General features: G+C 45.1%; 1 protein-coding gene across 14 annotated transcripts in view; it reads right to left on the bottom strand.

Moving 5' to 3' along the window:
- Positions 1-1,136: 1,136 nt before the first annotated feature.
- The window catches only part of TIAM1 (TIAM Rac1 associated GEF 1), a 474,570-nt gene continuing 453,122 nt past the window's right edge, over positions 1,137-22,584 (bottom strand). For all 14 annotated transcript variants that reach the window (XM_072740856.1, XM_072740854.1, XM_072740857.1 and 11 more), the window contains 8 exons: positions 22,314-22,493; positions 22,089-22,207; positions 16,355-16,463; positions 11,584-11,642; positions 10,932-11,034; positions 8,285-8,372; positions 7,370-7,542; positions 1,137-3,692 (listed from right to left, as the gene is read on the bottom strand). In XM_072740856.1, the coding sequence (XP_072596957.1) occupies positions 3,223-3,692; positions 7,370-7,542; positions 8,285-8,372; positions 10,932-11,034; positions 11,584-11,642; positions 16,355-16,463; positions 22,089-22,207; positions 22,314-22,493 (1,301 nt within the window). In that variant the 3' untranslated portion in view covers positions 1,137-3,222. The remainder of the gene's footprint in view (positions 3,693-7,369; positions 7,543-8,284; positions 8,373-10,931; positions 11,035-11,583; positions 11,643-16,354; positions 16,464-22,088; positions 22,208-22,313; positions 22,494-22,584) is intronic.

Below are 22,584 nucleotides of genomic sequence, written 5' to 3'. Positions count from 1 at the left end.
CCAGGGATCCCCCTCACCAGTCTGCTCCCATCAGGAGGGGGGCAAGAGACTGGACAAGTGTTCAATATAGATATAGATACATAATTGTGCCTCTAAACCAATAGACCAAGATGCCAGAGCACCTGGGTGGCTCAGTTGGTTAAGTATCTGACTCTTGATTTCAATTCAGGTCATGGTCTCAGGGTTGTGGGACTGAGCCCCATGTTGGGCTCCATACCCAGTGGGGAGTCTGGTTGAGATCTTCACTTTCTCACTCTTTCTCTCTAAAAATATATAAATCTTAAAAAAAAAAAAAAAAAAGACCGGGCAGCCCGGGTGGCTCAGCGGTTTAGTGCTGCCTTCAGTCCTGGACATGATCCTGGAGACCTAGGATCAAGTCCCATGTCGGGCTCCCTGCATGGGGCCTGCTTCTCCCTCTGCCTGTGTCTCTGCCTCTCTCTCTCTCTGTGTCCCTCATGAATAAATAAAATCTTAAAAAAAAAAAAAAGACCAAGATGCTCAGCAATGCTTTTAAGCTTCAAGTTCTATGGCTAAAAAAAAGATAAATATCCTATGATCTCACTTAAATGTAGAATCTAAAAACTCCTCCAAACCAAAAACAAACTCATGGTCACAGAGAACAGACTGGTGGTTGCCAGAGATGGGCAATGGGGGGTGGACGCAATGGGTCAAAGGGGTCAAAAGGTACCCATTTCCAGTTAGAAAATGAAAAGTCCCAGGGAAGTAATTCACATCATGGTGACCACAGTTAAAACGCCATATTGCATATTTGCAAGTAGCTAGGAGAGTGGATTTTGAAGGTTCTTATCACAAGAAAAAAAAAATTATAACTATGCGTGATGACCGATGTTCACTGGATTACTGTGCTGGTCATTCTGCAATAGACACACGTACAGATCATTATGTTGTGTACCTGAAACAAATACTGTAGGTCAATTATGCCTTGATTTGAAAAAATAACTTTATAAAAAACCCCACAAAAAACCTTTAAAGCTCTACCAAGTGAGCTTTCCCTTGATGCTAATTATTTAGAGAGAGAAAAAAACAGGCATTCCCAAGAATTTCCTCGCACAGACTCCTTCCCGCCAAAGTCCACTTCCATCCTCCCGTCCAAAAAAGGCACAGGACTTCCCAGGTACTTTTCAGTATTTTTATTGTTTGACAGGCATTTACAACGCTCCATTCGTAGACCTAAAAACATAAAAATAGACCTTCTTTCAGCTTATAAAAGAAATATATAAGAACTTTTGACATAGACACGTCATGACCTTATGTACAAGAGACAATGGCACCCTCTCCAAGCACCAGACTTTCCAGCATTTTCAGACAGAACTGTTGCACTGGGATTAGTAAGTATGACTATCAGAAGCCTCTGCTTCAGTTTTCCATCCGGACACAATCAAACTGGAGGTGATATGGAACAATGCAGTGGTACAAAGGGTATAGAAACCATTCTAAAGCTTTTTAAGAAAATCAGAAGATATAGCAAAAATTTAATAGAATAAAACTTTCAAAAGATCAAGCTCAAAGCCCTGGAAACCCGAAAGGGGAGGGATATATAAGGTGGAAAAGCGGGTAAAGCAAGCAGGGGCACAGGAGCATGATGTTCTGAACTCTCTATTGTCTGGAAATATAAAGTCATAACTGATTTTTATAAAATATAATTCCTAAAGCTACTATAAAATTCAGGTCTTTAAAGTACCTACTGATGTGTCAAACACCAAATAGATATTTTTCCCCAAAAAGAAAGTTTTCATATTATTTAAACCCTTCTTAGGAAGTGGACATCTGTGAAATGGGAGAAAAAAAAAAAAGCTATAAACCGTGTAAAAAAAATCGAAAGTGCTTTAACTTGTTTTTGTTCTTTCTATTTGGAAATCTGTTTAGAACATTAGATTTTTTTTTAGCATGTTTACCCTGTTTTGTTGGCCTGTAGAAAGTATTAAACACAAGGTATGCTTTTGAAGAGGCTGTTTCGTTAAGAGGTTTGGTATGGACTGTCAGGGAAGGGATAGGTAATCTATGGATGAAGATGCAGCTTTGATGGGAAAAAACCAATGATCACCATGGCAACCCCTTGAGAAGGAGTCTCCCCTCCCCCGCCACGTGCAACAGACACACACACGCCCATTCGGGTGTCATGTTTAATCCAGCCAAGCTCCCATCTCAAATAGAGATTCAAACATTAAAACAAAACGAAACAAAACAAAACAAAAAAACCCAAAAAGGAATCTTCTTCTTGGAAAAAAAAAGTTTCTCCTAAGCATCTCCTTGGCCTTTCGTATATAAATATAAATCACCATGCCTCACTCTCTCTGTAAAAGGTAAAATTCTCATTTTTTTTTTTTTAGACTCAGTTACACTAACACTGTAAAATTCTCATCTGTTTGTGCCCCTGTATCTCAGGTAAAATACAAAAAATAGTGTTTTTTTTTTCTCAAGTGATAAATTTGGATCTCTTCTCAAAGAGTTTGGCATCTTTATAATTCTATGCAAAACTAGAACTTCGGAACACTGACATCGAGTAAGACCAGCCATAGACTAAAACAGAAGAGAGAGAGGAAAAAAACAAAAAAACAAAACAAAAACAGCTCATCGAAACATACGTCTCCACCGTCTCCTCACACATTCTCAAAATACACAGATATTCTCAGACACCAAAGAGGGAAAGGAGTAAGAACACTGTAAGCTGTACAAGTTGCTTTGTTGCGTTTCGTGTTTGAAGGTGGTTTCCCCAACTAAGAGATAGCTCCTGGGCTGATTTCAGGTGCAGTGACTTTTATTATTCTTATTCTTATTCCTTTTTTTTTTTTTTTTTTTTTTGTGCTATCCTTTTGACTAACCTGCTGTACGGACTTTAGACTCCTGATGGTTGGGGGGGTGGGGGGGTATCACTCGCTTTCCAGCGCAGTCGAATCTTTGTCTTAGTTTTTTAATTGCTTCCAGCCCTGATGCGTCGAGAATAAATAAAAGCCCTTGGAAATATACAGAAGATAGGACTCGAGCTTATTTGGGATTCTGAACAATTCTCTCGGACGTCGTGAGAAATGATGAAGTTGGGTGGCCACGTGGCTTCGGAACCAGGTCAGCCGCCAAGACCGTGTGTGCAAGAGTGCGACCAAAGGGAACATTCTCCTCCTCGCGGGGACAGAGTGGGAGGGGGTCGGGGACGAGGTGGGGGGTAAGTATCTACACACGCTCTCTAGGGGGGGAAAGTGACAGTCAGATCTCAGTGTTCAGTTTCCTGGAGGGGGCGAAGTCTTCGCGCCTAACCCAAATGACTTCGTCGCCTGGGCTCTCCAGGCCTCCGTTGATGCCCGACAGGGCGGCCTGCTTCTTGAGCTGTGTCATGCGGGACGCGTGACTATCCAGGGCACGACGGCCTCTCTCCCGCTGACCGATCGACACGGCCTGAAGCTGCTCCCGGAGCTCGGTGTCCACTGCGGCGCCCCTCACCGATTCGCAGAACTCGTCCTCGTCACTGAGGATGTCCGTCTCCTTGATGTCATCCTGCTCCTCGTACTGAGCAAGATCAAACTGCTCTTCTACCCACCGGTCAGTGTCCCCGCCACCGGGGGGCTGCTGGGACTCTTTCTCCGGGCTGCTGGCAGAGATGGCATCAGAGTCAATGGTAAACCTGTTTCGAGCCAGGCGCCGCCTCCTTCTCCCAAGAGACTTGCTTGGGGCGGACACTGCACACACACACAAAAATATAAAAATAAAACCCCCACATGCTTTACATGCGATGAAAAGCCAGACAGCAAAAGAAAAGAAAAAACAAAAGCTACATGGTAGTTATTTAGTGCCTTGATGTCGTTCGGGGCTTAAAGTCCAGATTTCACCAGTCTTAGAGTCGTTAGTTCACACGGATGTCTGGACTTGGAGGATGTCATAGCAACTGACCGAAGGGCAAGGGGTGGGGGGAACAGAGGGACACAGGGGAAGGACGTGTTGGTTATGGGGTAAAGAGGATTCACCTCCCTCTGAAACAATCCATTTCTCTACCCTGTGCTGCATTCAAGAGGACCACTGACCTCGGGATGAGTTAGTGGCCTCAACCCTGAGAGTGTTCCATGGCGCAGTGCTCTGGGGGTCCCCAGGGGCTGTCCCGGGGTCACTTAGCCAGAATGGGTTTTTAGTAAGGGTAAGGGATGCTTCTAGAGTTCCACTGTCTTTGTAGAAATCACCGTGATGTGTCAAGGAGGCAGAGGCACTGGTCCAAGTTATACTGCTTTCTGGGAAACCAAATGGCACATTTCTGGAGGCTCTGCAGTTAATTAAGGGCTCGGCAGCCCTCACGCCTACAGAAGAGTAGCTCTCGGAGATGTCAAGTCTCCAGTTACTGCCCTGCCCTCTTGCTGACAAAGCCCCACACGTACTGTGAAGCTAAGCAAACGTGAGCTTTAGTCCCTCCTGATAACATTCTGTGTATCACCGATGTCTCTTCTATGGAGCAATTAAAATATCGGTGCTGGAGTCGAATGAGAAATAAATAATCTATGTCACCCGTGCCGTTGACTCTCAAAATGCCATATGAAGTGACTAACAATTAAGAAAAAAACAAATCTCAGAATTCATTTGTTCACCCTAGTGCCCTCTAGGAAGCCAGAATTATTCAAGACAAACACACAAGACGCCACCCAGTCAAGCAAACGAACATTCTCACCACACACACACACACACACACACAGGACATATACAATGGGAAACGCTGTTGCCTCTCCCTCGCTAGTCGAGTGGTGGTTGCATTAGAACCAAGAAGGTGAAGTGCACCATGGGGTTTCCAATGGAGGGCAAGAGCTTAGGCACCAATCAGGAGCAGCGATCCTGAAACCTAAGCCCTAAAAACCATTAAATTGCTTCAGTGTTGCTAGAACTAAGAGGGTTATTCCCAATGACTACCAAACCTAGCCATGACTTCAAACGCAGCAGGTATCATCAGGTCAGGGAGTTGGCTCCCATTCCCGCCTCAGAGCTTCGTGTTCCCATCATGGTTCCAGGGTGCTCTACCCTCTTAAAATATGGAACAAATGGACTTCCCTCTTGATCAAGGAGGGCAACTGAAAAAAGGTTTCCAGGAAAAAATAGAAAAAAAAAAAAAAAAAGAGTAAAAACCCCACTGTTTCTACTCCACTAGGAAAAAGCATAAGTTCCCTTTCAGTTTTAATCCCAACACCACCGTAGTGGAGCCCGGCTCCCTCCAATCACTATATTAGAATATTAGAACTACCTCAACTCAAAACTGGGCTATTGGAAATTTCTGCCAATGATTTACATGCATGCTAAAGTATTTAGGGGTAAAATGGGTTAATGTCTGTATTTTTGAAATGTGTCAAAAATACGATGAGTGATGAATGACAGATGGATAGATACGTGATGGGGAAGACACAGAAAAATATCAATTATAGAGTAGATGGTAGGTTCTGTATAATTCTTTCAGCTGTTCTCATATGTCTGAAAATTATCATAAGAAAATCTTAAAGCAAAAAAATTTTTAATTGGGTTATTGGCAGACATATAGTACTTTTGGACTAAGTATGGTGGCAAGATATTTGGCTTTACTGTCCCTTTCAAATAGAAGAGAGAAATAAACTACCTGGGTATTCATGACAATGCATAATGAAAGTATTTATTCTTTATTAAATGGACACCTAAAAACCTGGCCAGCCTTTTGAGGTTCAGAGAGACAATCTCTGATGAGTATTTCCAGAGCATTGTTTACACTGACAAGCTAGTGCTAGCTGACCCACTCAAGCACCACCTTTAAATCACCTAATGTGAAGATCCTGATGATATTGAGGAGTTTCAAAAGCAGAAGAGTAAAGACTTTCTTCAGCTTCAAATGAGCCATGAGGCAGAAAATCTTCCAATCAAGCCAAGGCCAATGGGCTGACATGGAAGGTTTCTCTTGGTTTTCATGATGGTATAATGTGTGGGTTGGTTTTGTTTTCTTTCCACAGGCGTCTCAGCAGGAAAACTTCTGCGTGTCCTACAGACTAAAATGGCTTAGTTCCAAAGTAAATGCAGCTTTGAATTTAGGTCTCTTGATTAACAGTTAAAACCTGGCCAATGACAGGCAGGTTTCCTGAGTTTGGGACACGTATTCTCAGTCCTAATCTAAGCATCCCCAGGCAAGTAAAGGGATTATGTGAGACAATTCTAAGGAGAAATGCTCTATTGTGAGCTATAAAGGGATCTGCAAAGCTTTCTTCACATGAGGACTCCAGAGAAATTGTAGGTAGAGAGGTATGTGAGACTCTTAAGATACCTTGGAGAACCCAATAGAATACTGGGTGTTCACTGCAGTAGATTTTCAATAAAGTTATCAACTGATTGGAGAATAGATTCAAGATAACCAACCTCCAACATGAGTTAAACATAAGTGCTTAGGAATATAATATCCCATGTCAAGCAACGTAGGCTGTGTCTACCAAAACCTTCAACCATTCACAATTCTATCCGTGCCTCATCACCAAAATTGAGAAAAGGCAGAAATGTCATCAAGACAAAGGCCAGAACCTTCTTGGCAAATGCAAGGGAAGCCTCTTTTATTGGAATCTTCCCTGCCAAATTCGGGGCTGCGTCTTAAGAAAGGAGTGATAAAAGTGTTAATATCTTAATGTCATTAATACCTACATTATGAAAATCTCTTTCTTCCTAGATATATTTTACTGCTGTGTATAGATGGTAGTAGAGGTCTTCCTTCCTCCCTGCTCCACAGTGAGATTCCAGTCCTAAAAGACTATTTGCTCTGGGATCATTTAAACCCTACATTCCTCTCTACCAATAGCAGCTCAAGGCTTCCCCAACCTAACACGGAAGCTAAAAATTAAGTTGCAAGCATAAGGCAAGGGTAAAAAATCTGATGTGTCATCTGGTCTACCAAACATGGAATCCTTATTGAGGCAGGCGGCATTGCCGTGCTTCTGGATTACAAGGCCACCATGTTCTCAGAATGGTGGGCTGTGCCCCTGCTGAGACGTGACACACTGCTTTTTGCTAGACAAAGCTGGCTGTCATGCAAAGCAGCGACTCCTCATTCCACAAGCAGGCTGAGAGAGCCCCTCCAGAAAGAGAATGCGCTCCCTTCCTGGCTTGGAGAGTGAGAAAGGAGGCCCCAGCCAAAGGGAGGAGGGCAGCGAAGGGAAGCTGGAAGGAGGGCAAGAGGCATAAATGAAGGGTGGATCCCCCGGGAGCTGCTGGGAAGGAGGCAAGGGCAAGGAACCTCACACCAGGGAAGAGCTGTACTCCAACGTGAGCCCCCATAGGGCCACATCTGATTCTTGCTCAACAAAAATGCCAAGCTCGCTGGAGTCCTACAGTGGAGTGGGGGTGACGGGGATCTTGAACGTCTGAATTCCCACAGTACCTGCCCTGCTCATGGCTGGCCTGGCCCCTTTGAGCGCGCACAACCTTTTTCCTCCAAAAGGTACATATTGCTGGGATGAGGGAAGGCTTTCGGTTTTGAGGAGCTGTCTTCTGTGCTTATCGCGCAGGATTGAATGCACGGCCTTCAGGAAATCTTTCCGGCTCTCTGGAGAGCTATGAAAAGAGAGAAGATTTACACATGTCAGGGGGAAAGTATTTAACACATGGGGAGCTTTTAATTTTGTCAGATGCAGCCCGACACACATCCCTGAGGATCAAAGTTTAAAGACAGAGGCCACAACTCCGATTGCTGCACTGAGCCACATTTTCATCGCTGGTGCTAGAGAACACGTACTTCTTTTCCTTTACATTTTGTGATTCATCTGCAGGTAATGTGGGAGAGATGGCCCATGAATGAAGAGACTGACCCTGCATCCAGAAGTTGCCAGATTCTGCTCTCATTGATAGCTCTGGCAAAGCCTTTCATTCTGAATTTCTTTTTTAAGATTTTTATTTTATTTATTTATTCATGAGAGACACAGAGAAAGACAGAGACACAGGCAGAGGGAGAAGCAGGCTCCCTGGTGGAGCCCGATGTGGGACTCGATCCCAGGACCCCAGGATCATGCCCGGAGCCGAAGGCAGACAGTCAACCACTGAGCCACCCAGGCATCCCCCTACCTCCTTTTAGAAAGTTAATGAGGTTATTGTCTATATTCTGCTAAAATCACTTTAACTTGTCCAATTCATGTTCTTTAAGAAGCGTTAGCACGTTTCTGAAACGTACAAGGAAAAGCACGCGGTGTCTGGGGATGCACGGCTGGTATGCGGACCCCAGAGCGGGTACGGGGACCCCAAGTGGCCACACCCCTCCCGTGTGGCCTCCACGCTCACCCCCTCACGGCCCCAGGCTTACCTGCAGCACAGATGGAAAACTCTCTCGGGCCTCCCTTCGGACTCAGATTTCACATGGACAATTTCACACACAGCATTTGCTTCTGCATCTAGATAAATTAAGACGAGGAGGGATTAGGGCACGTCTCAAAGAGATTCATTTGCATTTTTACAAAAGCATTCCCTACACCTGGGTGTAAGATTCAAGAGTGCAGAACCTCCTAAGACCAGAGGTGCCTCGCCACCATCCCTGTCATCTCAAAGAGACAAAGTGAAAGCTTAATGGGTGTGAAGGAAAAAGAACACCTGGAACATTTCCAGTTGCTAAAATGTCTTGCTCGATGGTTTAAAAGGGCAATCAGTCAATCATACTGATTCAAGAACTGGCCTTTTAGACACATGGACTGTTTGGCTGAACTCTTTCAATTGAGTAGCTGTAGGCAGATGCCAACAGGCCGGTGCCACAGAGGCAGGTCCTCGTGTCCATGCTGGGAGCCCTCCCTGTGAGTGACCAGGCCGGTGCCCTGGACAAGCAGGTCCTGGAAACAAATGGGACTCCTCTTTCTCAGCGCCCCCAGGCTACCCACTCTGAGGGGAGCAAAAATGGGATGCTGAGAAGGTGAGGAACAGTTAGACTTTAATTTCTAAGCCTTACAACGCCCACAGTACCACTTTTTTTTTTTTTTTAAAGTCCTGAATAGAGTGTTTGTGAAAGGAACAATCACTGCAAACATCAAGACTGCACATGGTGAGGTCTCGGCCTTCCCCGGCAGGTCACAGCCCTGGTCACAAGCCCTCATTGTACCCACGTTATTTAACCCCAAGCAGGACTCGTCTGCCAAAATTTTCACAAATCTTCCCCAATGAAGATAAAAATCAAACAATTGCACATTCGGGTTTTCCCGATCCACTGGCACGTATCTCATAATGAGAAACGTGTTGGCTAGTCTTTATAACTGCGTTAAAATAAGCTTTTATCTTGATTGCTTTAAACTTGATTTGAATGAACACCAGTGAGAATGGAAGGGCATATCACAAAGACGGCTTTGTTTTCAAAACTTAAATTCTTTATGTATGTAGTCCTCAAAGAAGGGAAAATGTCTGGCTGAGAAGCCTGCAGTTTGCTATAAACATAAGCTTTCCGTTTTATAAACCAGGCACAAGGAAGTCCTACAAACTAGATAACCTGCAACCTAAGACTGCAGGAGGAAGACGAGAACAGTGCTGAGGTAGCCAGGCCTCCGAACGCTACGACAGCTGTGTTACACCTACAACCTACCTTTTGAGGGTCTCGAAAATTAAATCCTAAGTAAAAAGGCACCGGAGTAAACCTCTGTGCTGGAGGATCAGGAAGTCACCTTTGCAAGGCACATGATCATCCTGAGTACATTTGTCCGATGTGGGTTTTGCATTTGCCTTTTTGACTACAAGGGATCACCGCGATGAAAGAAGCTACACCTAGTTTAATTTGCGTGAGTAATTGAAGGTTTCCTAAATACCACAGGACATTGGACTAGAGGGACTTGGTTTTATGAGGAGCAGAGCCAATTTTGTTGCTCGTGGAGGTGAGAAGTACAAGTGGGCAAACAATGAGCAACACACAGCGGACACACCTGATGCCAGAAGAGGATATAGAAGAACGGATCTACTGTGTATGTGTGGAGATCCCTCTCCTGGCCTCGCTTTGCAGCCAGATGGCTGTCCCTGCTGTCCAACTGGGACAGGGAATAGGTGTGGGCTGAGAGTTTCTACCTGACTCCCAAAGGTGCTCCCTCTGGGGTGTGCTCAGGAGAGCCACTGCTGACAGCTCCTCCCTAGAATGGCCTCAAATAAAGCCTTGGATGGGGCCTCCGAATCACAGAAATATTCCTTTCCTTGGTCAATACTCTGCTGGGATTCACTGCTCCTCTCTTGAGCTTCAAGCATCATCTCATTTATATTAATAAGTATATTCCTTGCTCTTCCACAACTCGCTTCACTGCTATTTGGATCATAGAAAAAGACATTTCTCTCTTTTTTTTTTAAAGATTTTATTTATTTATTCTTGAGACACAGAGAGAAAGATAGAAGGAGAAGCAGGATCCCTGTGGGGAGCCCGATATAAGACCCCAGGATCACAACCTGAGCCGAAGGCAGACGCTCAACCACTGAGGCACCCAGGCATCCTAACACCTGACATTTCAAAGGCCTCCTCCACCCTAATACAAAGATTTATAATGTTCCACATACACACAAGTATGCATTTAATGGCTTTTTTGTGCTTTTGGTGGTCTTTTCTGGTCTCCTGGTTAAAAAGCAAGTGAGTTATTGTACATGGGCTTTATCTGCTCATGGTCTCAAAGATTCTGTCCAGAAGTTCAAGACTCATTGCTACTCAGACATTAGTCACTGTAATATTAATACATACAACAGAATGACTAGAATTCCTTGGAATGAGATTGAGGATACTGCATCCATTCATTCAGGTCGTTCATTCATTCATTCATTTATTCATTCAAATAGTTAATAAATGGCTGGGTGTTAAACAAGAGGCAAGGGAGAGACAGGGAAGAGGGAGTTAAATATAGGAGCAAAAAGGATGGTAGGGTGGTTCAACCAAGAGCATCGCTTCAGAGCAACAATTCACACACATGTCGGAAACACACACCCAAGCACATTTCAGAGTTTACCTGCACTTGCCAAAGCTCGAACCTGCAGAGCTTCGGTAGGGATCATGTGCCGAAATCGGAAGGGGTCCCAGTCCTCATAAATTGAAAGCCTGTGAGATCCTACCTGCAGGAAGAGAAGGAACCAGGTGCCTAAGAACAGTGTGCTCTAGGCTAGACCGGATCCCCACCCCCTTACAGAAGATCAGTGAGGCTGGGACCCCCGTGCTTGTCTGGATGGCACTTTGGTTTGTCCAGCAGAAAGAGAGAGGCCATGTGATACATAGGCACGGGGTGTGCAAACTGGTTTGCTACCCAAATCCAGGTAAAAGAGGGACATGAGAAGGAGGAGAAGAGGGAGCCCCGGAAGGACAGCTGAGAAAGGAAACAAGAGTCAGGAAGGTTCTGGCCATGGCAGGTTCAATAGCTATTCACTTTCATGCTCTCAGTGTCGGCCTGCCAGAGAGAAGGCAAGATGGGCAATTTCCTCCATTCCTGAGCAACACTTCAAGTGTATGTAAAAAGTACCCCCAAAAAAAATAAATAAATAAAGACAAGGAAATCATAAGAGCCTGGTGCCTGACAAAGGGACAGAATGACAATTATGCAGATTAAAAAGGAGAAGCAGATAGAAAAGGAGATCCTTTCAACCCAGGGGTGAAGTAAGAAGTCTTACAAGTTTCTTCTTCTGTTTGGAGCCATCTTTATATACAAGGACCACGGCAGTTTTGAAGACTGGAAAAAAATAAGACAGGCGGTTACAGCGCATAATGTGTGGGGCTTTCCCCTGAACCCCGCTAACTTGTGGTTATCAGCACGACAGCTCAGAAGGAGGCAGCGACTTCACCTTCCGCCCATTCACCAAGCCTGGTGAGACTTTCCAGGTTCCATAATAAAACACAGAAAGCCGAAATAAACAGAAATAAGCCCTCCCTGCCCCACTGGAAACTTTTGGGTCACATATAGTTTAATTATGGGGTCATTTCAAGTTTAAAATTCCAGCAACACACATTTTAACAAAAATGCACTGGTTCGGGAGCTGGAGAATGATACAAACATTAATAATAATAATAATAATAATAATAATAATAATAATAATATTGCTTACAGTGATTTATGTCAACCAACCTAATATTACACACACACAACACAGAGTGTTCATAATTTGGGACCCAGAATTCATCTTTCTGACCTGAAGGAATGGAAATTAGTTTATGAAGCAGAATGCAATTGCACTTCTTCCAAACAGGCTGAATCACAGGAAGTATCTAGAAACAGGGAGTGGGCCGGTTTATTCTTACAGTCGTTGAGGGGTGGAGGAGACACAATAGTTATGCACAGTCCATAGAATTCCTTAAACAATGCCAAGCATGGTGACCACGCAGCGACTCGGACTCCTCCTCCAGGGAAGGAAGAACAAGGCGCCCAGAGGACCGGAAGGTGAGTGAGCCCATCCTTGGCTCTGGCTGGCAGGGACTCCGTCCCCCCCGCATGTCCTGGCCCCAAGGCGGAGCCAGGTCCTAGTCAGTACCAGGGCAGCGGGAAGGGCCACGCCTGGTATACCAGACCCCGAATTACAAAGGGAATGGATATTCAGAAAAGTCTCCAGGCGGGGGCTGGGGAGGGAGGCAGGCTCCCAGGCCCTGTAGCAACCAGCCCAAAGTATCTGGTTCATTTTCCATCCTATTTACGATGAGTCAAGCCTCCTCTTTGTGGAGGATGGCCCTAACCTCCACTGCAAAAAGAACTGAGGGTATAAAGAAATCAACTCTGGTCTTTGGGTCTGGATTGCCCCTGGCCCTTCAAACAACTCACAACATCCAACCCCTTAAGAATCCCAGAGGAGCCACAGAGAGGTTCCCTCTCCAAAGTTCCCAGTGGCCAAGGAGGCCACACCAGCTTGGGTAATGCCCGAAGAGGCCCTACATGCTCACCGTGAAGCCTTCAGACCTCACAGTGGCCAAGACAACAGATCCCTTTAAAGAGTGAGGGAGCTCCACCCCAGGAGGGGGTGTCCAATGACCTTAGTCTCAGAAGACCCACCATGTCACTGGGACCACAGCCCAATGGGGTGGTTGCCACGGTTCTCTAAAGGCTCCTTGGCCTGCCTCGGTTTACCTGGACCTCCACCATCTTGGATCACAGTGGTGGTGCCAGAGTGGGCCTCAGCCGGGGCTATGACCACCTCTGCCTTAAACCCTCCCTGACTCCTTGGGGCTAGTCGCCCTCAGCTGACTGCGGTGCTGCCCAATCTCTTGGACGCACCTTCAATTGAAACTCCCAGCATCCCCTGCTGGCCCCAAGCACTCCCTCCACACCCCCGAAGGGGATCATCTAACACCCAGCAACCTGGAAGCCTAGACACACTCTCTTCTTTTTTAAGGTTGATGGTCATCAACATTCAGCACAGATGAGCTGTCCTGTGAGTAAAACATCAAGGTGCAAGGTTGGCGGCACATCTGTGTCGGTTTCAGAAGAAAGCTGCACTGTTTCCTGAGATTAGAGATTTACACCAAAACAAGACATAATCATGTTTTAACCCAACAGCTGCCTGTTCCGTGGTGATTACTCTGCTGATTTTGAAAGGCACGTCTAAGGCTCTATCTAGCTCTGTCTTGCTACCTGAAGCCACACCCAAACTGCCAAACATGTCACTTTTACGGACTGGGAATCCATAAATAATCACATTATGGTGAAGATAGTTTGCTTTTGACTCATAATCCCGCTTCTCTTTACTATTGCTCTGGAGACGACTTAATAATAAGCCTCCCACAGGGCCTCGGGCCCTTCGCACCTTGCTAACTATGGCCCCGGGGTAATGTCCTGGCAGCATGATCACCAATCATGGGGTGGGGTGTGCAGCTTCTACTTCTGCCCAGCTCAGGTGTTGGGGGCTCCCTTCTTCTGGGGAGCCACCCCTCTCCCCAGCCCAGGGGAAGAGAGTGACACAGAGTGAAACGTGCACCGTCCTCCATCTGAGCCTGTGCAGCAAGTGGCAGCTAAAGCCCCAAAATTCAATACCAGCATTTTCCAGGACCTTTTATAAGCCCTGGTTGGCAAACTGGGGCCAGCTGCCCCCTTAGGACAGCCTGTGAATACAGATGCCTACTTGGTTACATATTGTCTATGACTGTCTTTAAAGCTACACATGGCCTCTTGGCCCTTGAAATCTTAAACAGTTACTATGTGGCCTTTTACAAAGAAAGTTGGTCCACCCCTCCTTTCACTCACTCCAAGTATTTTCTTCTTTTAAATGTTTCTTTTTTTTTTTTTTTTCTTTTTAAGATTGTATGTATTTGAGAGAGACAAGAGAGAGCATGAGCAGAGGGAAGAGGCAGAGGGAGAGGGAGAAGCAGGCTCCCCACTGAGCAGGGAGCCCAATGTGAGGCTTGATCCCAGGACCCCGGGATCATGACCTGAGCTAAAGGCAGGCGCTTAACCAAACAAGCCACCCAGACACCCCTAAATCTGTTTATTTATTTTCCTTTCCTTTTTTTTTTTTTTTAAATTTATTCATTCATGAGAGACAGAGAGAGAGAGAGAGAGGCAGATATACAGGCAGAGGGAGAAGCAGGCTCCATGCAGGGAGCCCGACGTGGGACTCAATCCCGGGTCTCCAGGATCAGGCCCTGGGCTGAAGGCGGCACTAAACTGCTGAGCCACCCGGGCTGCCCCTAAATCTGTTTATTTCTTTCTTTTTTCTTTTTTTAATCTGTTTCTTTCTAACCACAGGAAATCTGTACAAGTCAGGAGATAGTTGTGAAAAATCCCAATGCAGAACTCTGGAATGGTTCATCTGTAGCCCAGAATCAGAAACTGGTAGATAGATGGTTTGCATCATTTAATTCAGAATCATATTTCCCAGAAGTAACCTACCAAGAAGCATCAGAAAGCTCCCAGCCCTTCCAAGAAGAAATTACAATATAAGCAGCACAATGGGTAATACTGGGGGGGGGGGGGGGGGGGGTTGTAGGTAGGAGAAAAAATTATCCCTACCCCTGGCAAAAGCAGCCGCCCATCACAAACTACCAACATGTTACAATATCCCAGGACTTTTTTATATGTCATATTTGGTCACATATTTTCCTTGCTCACTTCTATCCATCTTTGTTATTTTTAAGGAAATGGCATCAACAGCTCCAGTGGCTCTTTGAAAATGTTAGGAACGTCACTCAGTTTTTCAGTAAAGGCTGAGTGATCTAAGCAAGGAAGATCAATAGTCTTTCTGTTAAACACTCTGGCTTTAACATCACTAGGATGCTCCATTTGGGGATACTCTGTTCACATCGTGGGAGAAAGGGAAAAAAAAGTGTCCTGTTAAAGAAGCAATAAGCAACCAGCCACCCCTTGCCCCTAGAAACACAAGGTAAAGGTAAGAGAATGGAAATACTAGATTTCCTTTATATTGTGTTCCTACCCAGGAATCTTCAGTGGGGGTTCAAGAAAGACAAAACATAAAACAAAAGCATGAACTGTTAGTTGTTTTACACTCAGAACAGCACTGCATGCTGTACGAGCATTTATCGTGCAACCACAAGCCAGATTTCCTGAATTACACACAATTCCCAGTGTGCTAAAACATACTTTTCTCTCTCAAAAAGCCTATCGCAATGCAACCACATGAGGGCTCTGACTGCAGGAATTACATCTTCTGAGCTAATCTATCAAAAAATAAATCATTCACAAGCACCTCCCTGTGATTGAGAAGCACCTCACAACTGATCAAGGCATCCCAGTTGCCACAACAGGTCAGCTGTGGAATGATGCCCTGAATCCCAGCATCACACCCAGCGGCAGAGTCAGAGAGACGATGAACGATCTCAGACTTGAGGTCTCAGAAAAAGACAGCGTTTCTTCATTTTTTACATTAGTTTTCCTTGGCTTATGATTCACCCCATCATTTTGAAAAGATATTCAGAGTGACAACGACAACAAAATCTTTCTCTGCCTATATGTTTATACATGGGGCAGACTTAGCACGGCCATACCCTCCCTCCCACGTAACTGGGTGGTCACACTGGCCGTGCTGGACTGGAAGGGTTTCATTTACTATTTGCAACATGCTGGTGGCCAGGGAAGGGAGACCAATTCAGATAACTGTAATGAACTTAATTTTAATAAAGTGGGTGCTGAGATAGAAATATTCTTATTTTGAAAAATAAGCCTAGCTTCGCTCTCTGTGCTCTCCGCCACCAATCCTACTGTTCTTGTTTTTGTTTTTTGTGTTTTTTTTTTTTTTTTTTTTTTTGAGAGAAAGAGAGAGCACATGCATACGAGTGAACAGAGAGGGGCAAAGAGAGAGAAAATCTTAAGCAGACTCCACGCCCAGTACAGAGCCTGATGTGGGGCTCGATCTCACCCTGGAATAAAGACCTGAGCCAAAAATCAAGAGTCAGATGCTCAATGGACTGAGCTACCCAGCACCCCAATCCTGTTCCAATACATACCAAAGGCCGCCAATTCTGGCTCCTTTTTCCACTTCCCCAGGGAGGCTGGTGGGTTTGGCCATATCACGGTGGTGTGCAAAAGCAGGTCCCCCATGCTCAGATCTGCAACCTGAAAAGCAGGGACAGGGCAAAACTTATCGGGTGGTGGTATAAACATAGAGAATTTCATGTTTTTTTTTAAAATTTATTTTTATTTTTTTAATTATCTATTTATTTAGAGAATTTCATGTTTTAAAATCTAGTAGGCTGATGTCAATCTTACGTCATGAAAATATTGTCTTTAAAAAAAAATCTGGTCACTTTTTTTCCCCTCTTTATCCCATGTCTGTCTACAGTGGCAAAAGGTAGACACGGGAGCCCCCAAATCCACACCCAGTAAATCTGTCAAAACTGATCTACAAAATTGGCAAAATTCTGCGTTCAAGCAGAGACAGTTTCCCAAAAACAGACAAATGGCCACGAATCACAGAGATCCACCCCCAGGAAACCAGGCATTTTCCATCTGTGACTTTCAATCCCCTTGGGACCAAGGTTTGCCGGGAAGCAGTGGAATGAATTATTTTTTCCTTTCCCAACTCATTCTCAAGAAGATTTCATTCCACCTTAGAAGAGGAAGAGAGAAGCCGACTGAAGAGTCTGAAGAGTGCTAAGTGTGTCGTGGGCTGAGCTCTGAGATCCGCAGGATCATGAGGTCTAGTGGCATGGCTGGGGAGGTCAAACACTAGTTCATCCCAGATGAGTTCTTCTGGTCGTGGAACCATCCAGACATGACTCTGCAGGTCCAGGGCTTATGTCTCCGGACAGCCATGTCTGCCTTTCTCACCGGAGTCCAGTGCCCACATGCAAGCCCATCCACACCTCGTCCTCCTACCCACCCAGCAGCCTACTCACAGGTGGGAGGATCACCTAGTCTCCTGACCTGCTCTCCGTGCAAACAGCAGAGAACAAGCCTCTGTAACGATCAGAGACCCCAGCCGCCCCCCCCCCCCATTGAGAAATGCCATCAACTGTCAGTAGGTTCTGCATCCACAGAAATCAAGCTCAAGGCAGCATTTCAAATCTTTAAAAACCTGGTGTTGAGCTTCTCAAGGACAACTCAAAGGTCTGGTTTATTTTGCTGCTTAGGATCTGACAGGGTTTCTAGACACAGCAGCGACCAAGCAGCCCTCCGCTGAACACAGTGCCATGTGGCATTGTTCTTCCTGAGTCACCAAGCCAGACTCTAAGGCTAGAGACGGGCTTCAGCTGTACAAAATACAGTGGTGTTGCTGCCACTTTGGTGGCTGGGGGGTTGTCATGATAATAATTATTCTATTACTGACCTAATACTGATTCTATTAGTATAGCCAAGGGCAAAAAAAAAGTCATCGATCATATTAGTTTGTTTGTACTTATAAAATAACTAGCCAACCAACCTCCAGGACAGTATCAGCTAAGGGAACTAGATAGTGTCTCCTACCCATGCCCCAAGCACCCACATGGGAGTGCTTATACACAGACATCAAATTCCCAACTACCATTCCAGGCCGCAGTCTTAGAGGGTATGTCTTTAAAGGTGATTACAGGTCACTGGGGCAGATGGTTGTCCAAATACTTCGTCCTCCCTCCAACATAATTCTGTATCTGTGACCTCTGCCATGTGATTTTTCTGGCACCTTCCACTAGACCATGTAAATCCCTGATGACTCTGGGCTTGGCCATGTGCCCTGGGCCACGGAGTTGGCATAACGAGTTTCCACCAGCCCTCCTGAGCTGCCCCCTTCCAGCCGTGGAAAGGACATGCCTAAGCCATCCACTGCTTCTTCAGCCTGGATCCAAAAAGGAAGATAATTAGAGCACACCTGAGTCTTCTACGCTGGAGCTCACCAAGGGAAGCCAAAGTTCAGCCAGACCACACACCTGAGTGTGAAGATAAGATGTTGAGTTGTTTGTAACATCGTAAATGTGGACTGATCCAGTCCCAGTGCACGTGGTTTCGTTCAAGTTTCCACATGGCAAATGGAAAAAGCGCTGGTCAGGGCTGCCCCTTTGGCCAACGGTACCTTCCTTGGCCTTCCACTGGTTGCCTTCATAATCTTCTGCCCAAACTGCAAGACTAAGTTCTACTTAGAAGTCTGGGACATCCTGCTGCACAGGACCTTCTGAGCTCTTCTTCTAAGGGGAAATGTCCTCTTTGGCCTTTGCTTCCTCCTACTCAAGCAACAGGGATGTTCTATGTGGTCCAGCCCAGCTCCCTAGGGTTTAACATGGAATAGGAGGTTGAAGGTCTGGCTTCATCACAGTGTTTGCCTTCAGGAAAGCTGGCTGATGACAGGAGCAGCCACCTCGCATCCCTGGAATGTCACCATTTCAACTGTGACCTACCTTTCCCAACAGACATTGCTAAATGTTCTGATTTGTAACTGTTTACAAACTGTTCATAAATCCATTCTGGGTTTTTGCTGGATATTGCCATTAAAGGGGGACTAAAATGATCAAGGATCACCTTTGTGAGAACCAGGACATACCTTGCACACCTCCAACAGTTTGCCTCCAAGTTTCCATAAGGGATGCAATGTACGCTGCAAGCAGTTGATAGAATTGCAACTGATCCACGCACTATTGCCCCACGTCCCATCCTCCCTTGGGTTGTGGGTTTGTGAAATCCAGCCCATTCCATCCTTTCTACTTGCAAGATCATTATCAAAGGGAGACTGCATGGAGATGGGAGTTCTTCTCCCTGAGTGATTAATCATCTTTGGCTACGATACCCCTGTTCTACTTTGGGAGCCTTTCTTTCTTTTTCTTCTTATAGCGTTAAAACACAATCTCTTATTGCTCTCCTTGGCATCTTTTCCAAGCCTTTCTCTTTCTGGACTTTGGATGCCCGAATACGGAGATAGGATTTACCTTCTCTTTAACACTGGTACGCAGTTCCATGTCCCTCCTTCCATCTTTTGTGCATCTCTTTTTACAAATTCTCAGCTCACAGGAGACTATTTTGAACAGCACTCTGTCTCTTTGTTCCTTGCTGGAGAGATTTCTCACTTGATTGTCAGAATTTCATTTCAGAGGACGGGCAGTTTCACCAAAGCCATGTTCCCTTTTATAGTCCCTGACTTTTGAATCATTGTTATCTTTTTTTCCCTAAATGCTCTGCAATCCATTGTCCACATCATCTTCCAGTCTTTAGCATAATGGTCCTTTGCTCTCAAGGTCATTAAAATCCAGAAACTAGTTTGGCATATAATGAACAATAGAGTGAAATGTAATGAAAACGTTCATCTCCACGACCCAGTAAAATACACGTCTGTCAAAGTGAAACAAACTAAAACATCGGAGGGGGAAGTGTTATGACAAATCATGCTTGCAGCACTATTCATAGCAGTCAATAAATGAGGCCAGGAGAATTGTCCAATGATAGGAATTAGGTAAATCATTGTTCAGCCACACAATGAACTATTACACAATAATTTAAAATAACATGACATTTCTTTGTCCAATATAAAAACACAAGCCATAAAATTACTTTGAAAATATAACTGTTTAAGCATAGGCAGATACCTAATTTTTTAAATCACAATAAACACCCAAAGGTTAAGAGTGATAAGTTCTCTGCTTTGAGATTGGGGATGGTTTTTCTTCTTGCCTTTTTCTGTGTTTTGCCCTTTCATAAGCATACCACGTTTTTCTTCTTACAAAAGTTGTTTTTTTCTTTTCTTTTCTTTTCTTTTTTTAAATTTATTAGAGAGAGAGAGAAAGAAAGAAACAGGCAGAGGGAGAAGCAGTCTCCATGCAGGGAGCCTGACACAGGACTCGATCCTGAGTCTCCAGGATCATGCCCTGGGCAGAAGGCAGTGCTAAACCTCGGAGCCACCGGGGCTGCCCTTCTTACCAAAGTTTTATAAGAAAATGAGAACTAGGGGATCCCTGCGTGGCTCAGCAGTTTAGCTCCTGCCTTCAGCCCAGGGCGTGATCCTGGAGCCTCGGGACCGAGTCCCACATCAGGCTACCTCATAGAGCCTGCTTCTTCCTTTGCCTGTGTCTCTGTCTCTCTCTCTCTCTCTCTCTGTGTCTCTTATGGATAATTTTTTTTTATTATTTATTTATTTTATTTTATTTTATTTTTAATTAATTTTTATTGGTGTTCAATTTACCAACATACAGAAAAACACCCAGTGCTCATCCCGTCAAGTGTAATTTTTTTTTTTTTTAAAGAAAAGAAAATGAGAACTAAATCCAGAGTCGCAGTGTCCACCTTTCCTATACTCTTGACTGATTAAATTATCTGGCAGGTCGACTGAGAACATGCTCACAGACTGCTTGCCACACCAGTAGGAAAAATATATTATTTTAGCAGAAAATGATGCATCCTCTAGAGCACACCCTCCCAGGCCATGAGACTCCAGCCCTCCAGGCGGTCTCTGAGCTCCTCTGCAACTCTCTGGAACATGTAGGCAGCAAATGTCCTGTCAGGCACCCGCCTGACAGTCTTCCTCCCACTGTGGAGAAACCAGTGTGCCTCCACTTACAAATCATGGCAGTATTTCTTCACTTCGTATACACACACCTGTGCTATTACAACCTTTCCAACAATCTGTTTTGACATCTGCCTGGCTCCCTCCTGTCATGTGAGTAAAATAAACCTCTTAATATGTGTTTGCTTTTATGTGTATAGGAGATGCCAAGAGTTTACCTCTTTCTGAAAAATTACCTTTTGGCAGTCTGAAAACTTGTTTTGTTTCCCTAAGGACATAAAAATGAGCCTGGATGGGAACCCTGTATACCTCGAAGATAAAGCTATTCTCTCTCCGCAAGACTAAACAACCAAGTTCCCCTCACCCACTTGCCTTTAACTCTCCCCTTCACCCGGCAGGAGTGATTTTCTTTCTGGTTGTCTCCTGCCTTTTCTCCTTTTTCTTTTTTAAAAGGCAGAAAGCAAAACCATGGAGAATATTCCAGTTGAGTGTCCGGAGGCAGTGATGAATGTTATCACATATACCGTATCCATCTGATTCATCTCAGTCTTATCAGAATTTTTATTCCTATAAGCTCTTCTCAATGACTCAGGCACTACTCCAAGTTCGCTCTAAGATTTTCTCAGGTGTTATCTGTTCCCGTCACTGTTTCTTCTAAGTAAGCTTTTAGGTAGATTTTTTTTGCCTCCAAATATTTTATTTATTCATGAGAGACACAGAGACAGAGGCAGAGACATAGGCAGAGGGAGGTGCAGGCTCCTCACAGGGAGCCTGAAGCAGGACTCGATCCCAGGACTCCAGGATCACTACCTGAGTGGAAGATGCTCAACCACTGAGCCACCCAGGTGCCCCTTAGGTAGACTTTAAAAAAAAAAAAAAAGATTTAGAGTCATTTGAAACTCTCATTCATTCAGCAAATATTGACTGGGCACCTATTACCTGCTGAGCATTATTCTAATCTCCAGGGACATAGCTTTGGCCTTTTATGGTACCTACAGAAGCCGCCCAGGCTATGTTTGGAAGTTCATGCTCATACTTAACAGAACAAAACCAGAAGTCCCGAGAGGTTAGGGGTGAGACTCAGAAACAACAGTTTCTATATTAAGAAATAATTCAGCTGTGGAAGAAAATTCACCCGCAGCCTTGGATACAGGCTAAAAGTTCCACCAACAGAAGCAACAGTCTCGTAACTACTTTACTTTTAAAGGACATCTTCACAAAACAATGAAACCAACCCAAGTTCGCTGCTGGGTGACCTGAGAAGTCGGCTTTCTTACCTCTTTTTTCTCACCCGTCTGCTCAGCGATGAGTTGGTCGAACACGGCCCCAAATTCTTCATGAATTTTCTGCATTTCGTTGATATGACTTGCAACCTTGTTCATAGTCTTGATGGCCACTGGAAGAAAATAGGCAGGAAATGAAAAAAGGCTATTTCAGGGCCCTTGTGGGGACATGGGCTGGTGGGGGGGTGGGGTGGGCAGGTTCCGGGGCCCGGGGCTCACCATCCAGGTGGTAGTGTTCCTCGCTCTCTGCGTCTGTCAGAGCAAAGAGCTCCTTCAGCAGCAGTGGGTACTTGAGGATCCTCTGGATGGGCTTGATGAGGTAAGACTCCAGAGTGGCGGAGTGCTGCTGTTTCGGGTTCTGGGCATCCAAGAACGCCTTGAAAGCCGGGTCCGTCTTGGCTAGAAGAGAGAAACACAGGCTGTCAGAGTGGGACCCCTAGGGCCCCCCTCCTTGCAATCTCCCTCGCTTATTCCAAGGTGCCTTTCCCCA

This window comes from Vulpes vulpes, chromosome 15 (assembly GCF_048418805.1).
Source record: "Vulpes vulpes isolate BD-2025 chromosome 15, VulVul3, whole genome shotgun sequence".
Taxonomy (NCBI): domain Eukaryota; kingdom Metazoa; phylum Chordata; class Mammalia; order Carnivora; family Canidae; genus Vulpes; species Vulpes vulpes.
The sequence above is the reverse complement of the archived record's forward strand: the minus strand, read 5'-3'. Positions and strand labels throughout refer to the sequence as shown.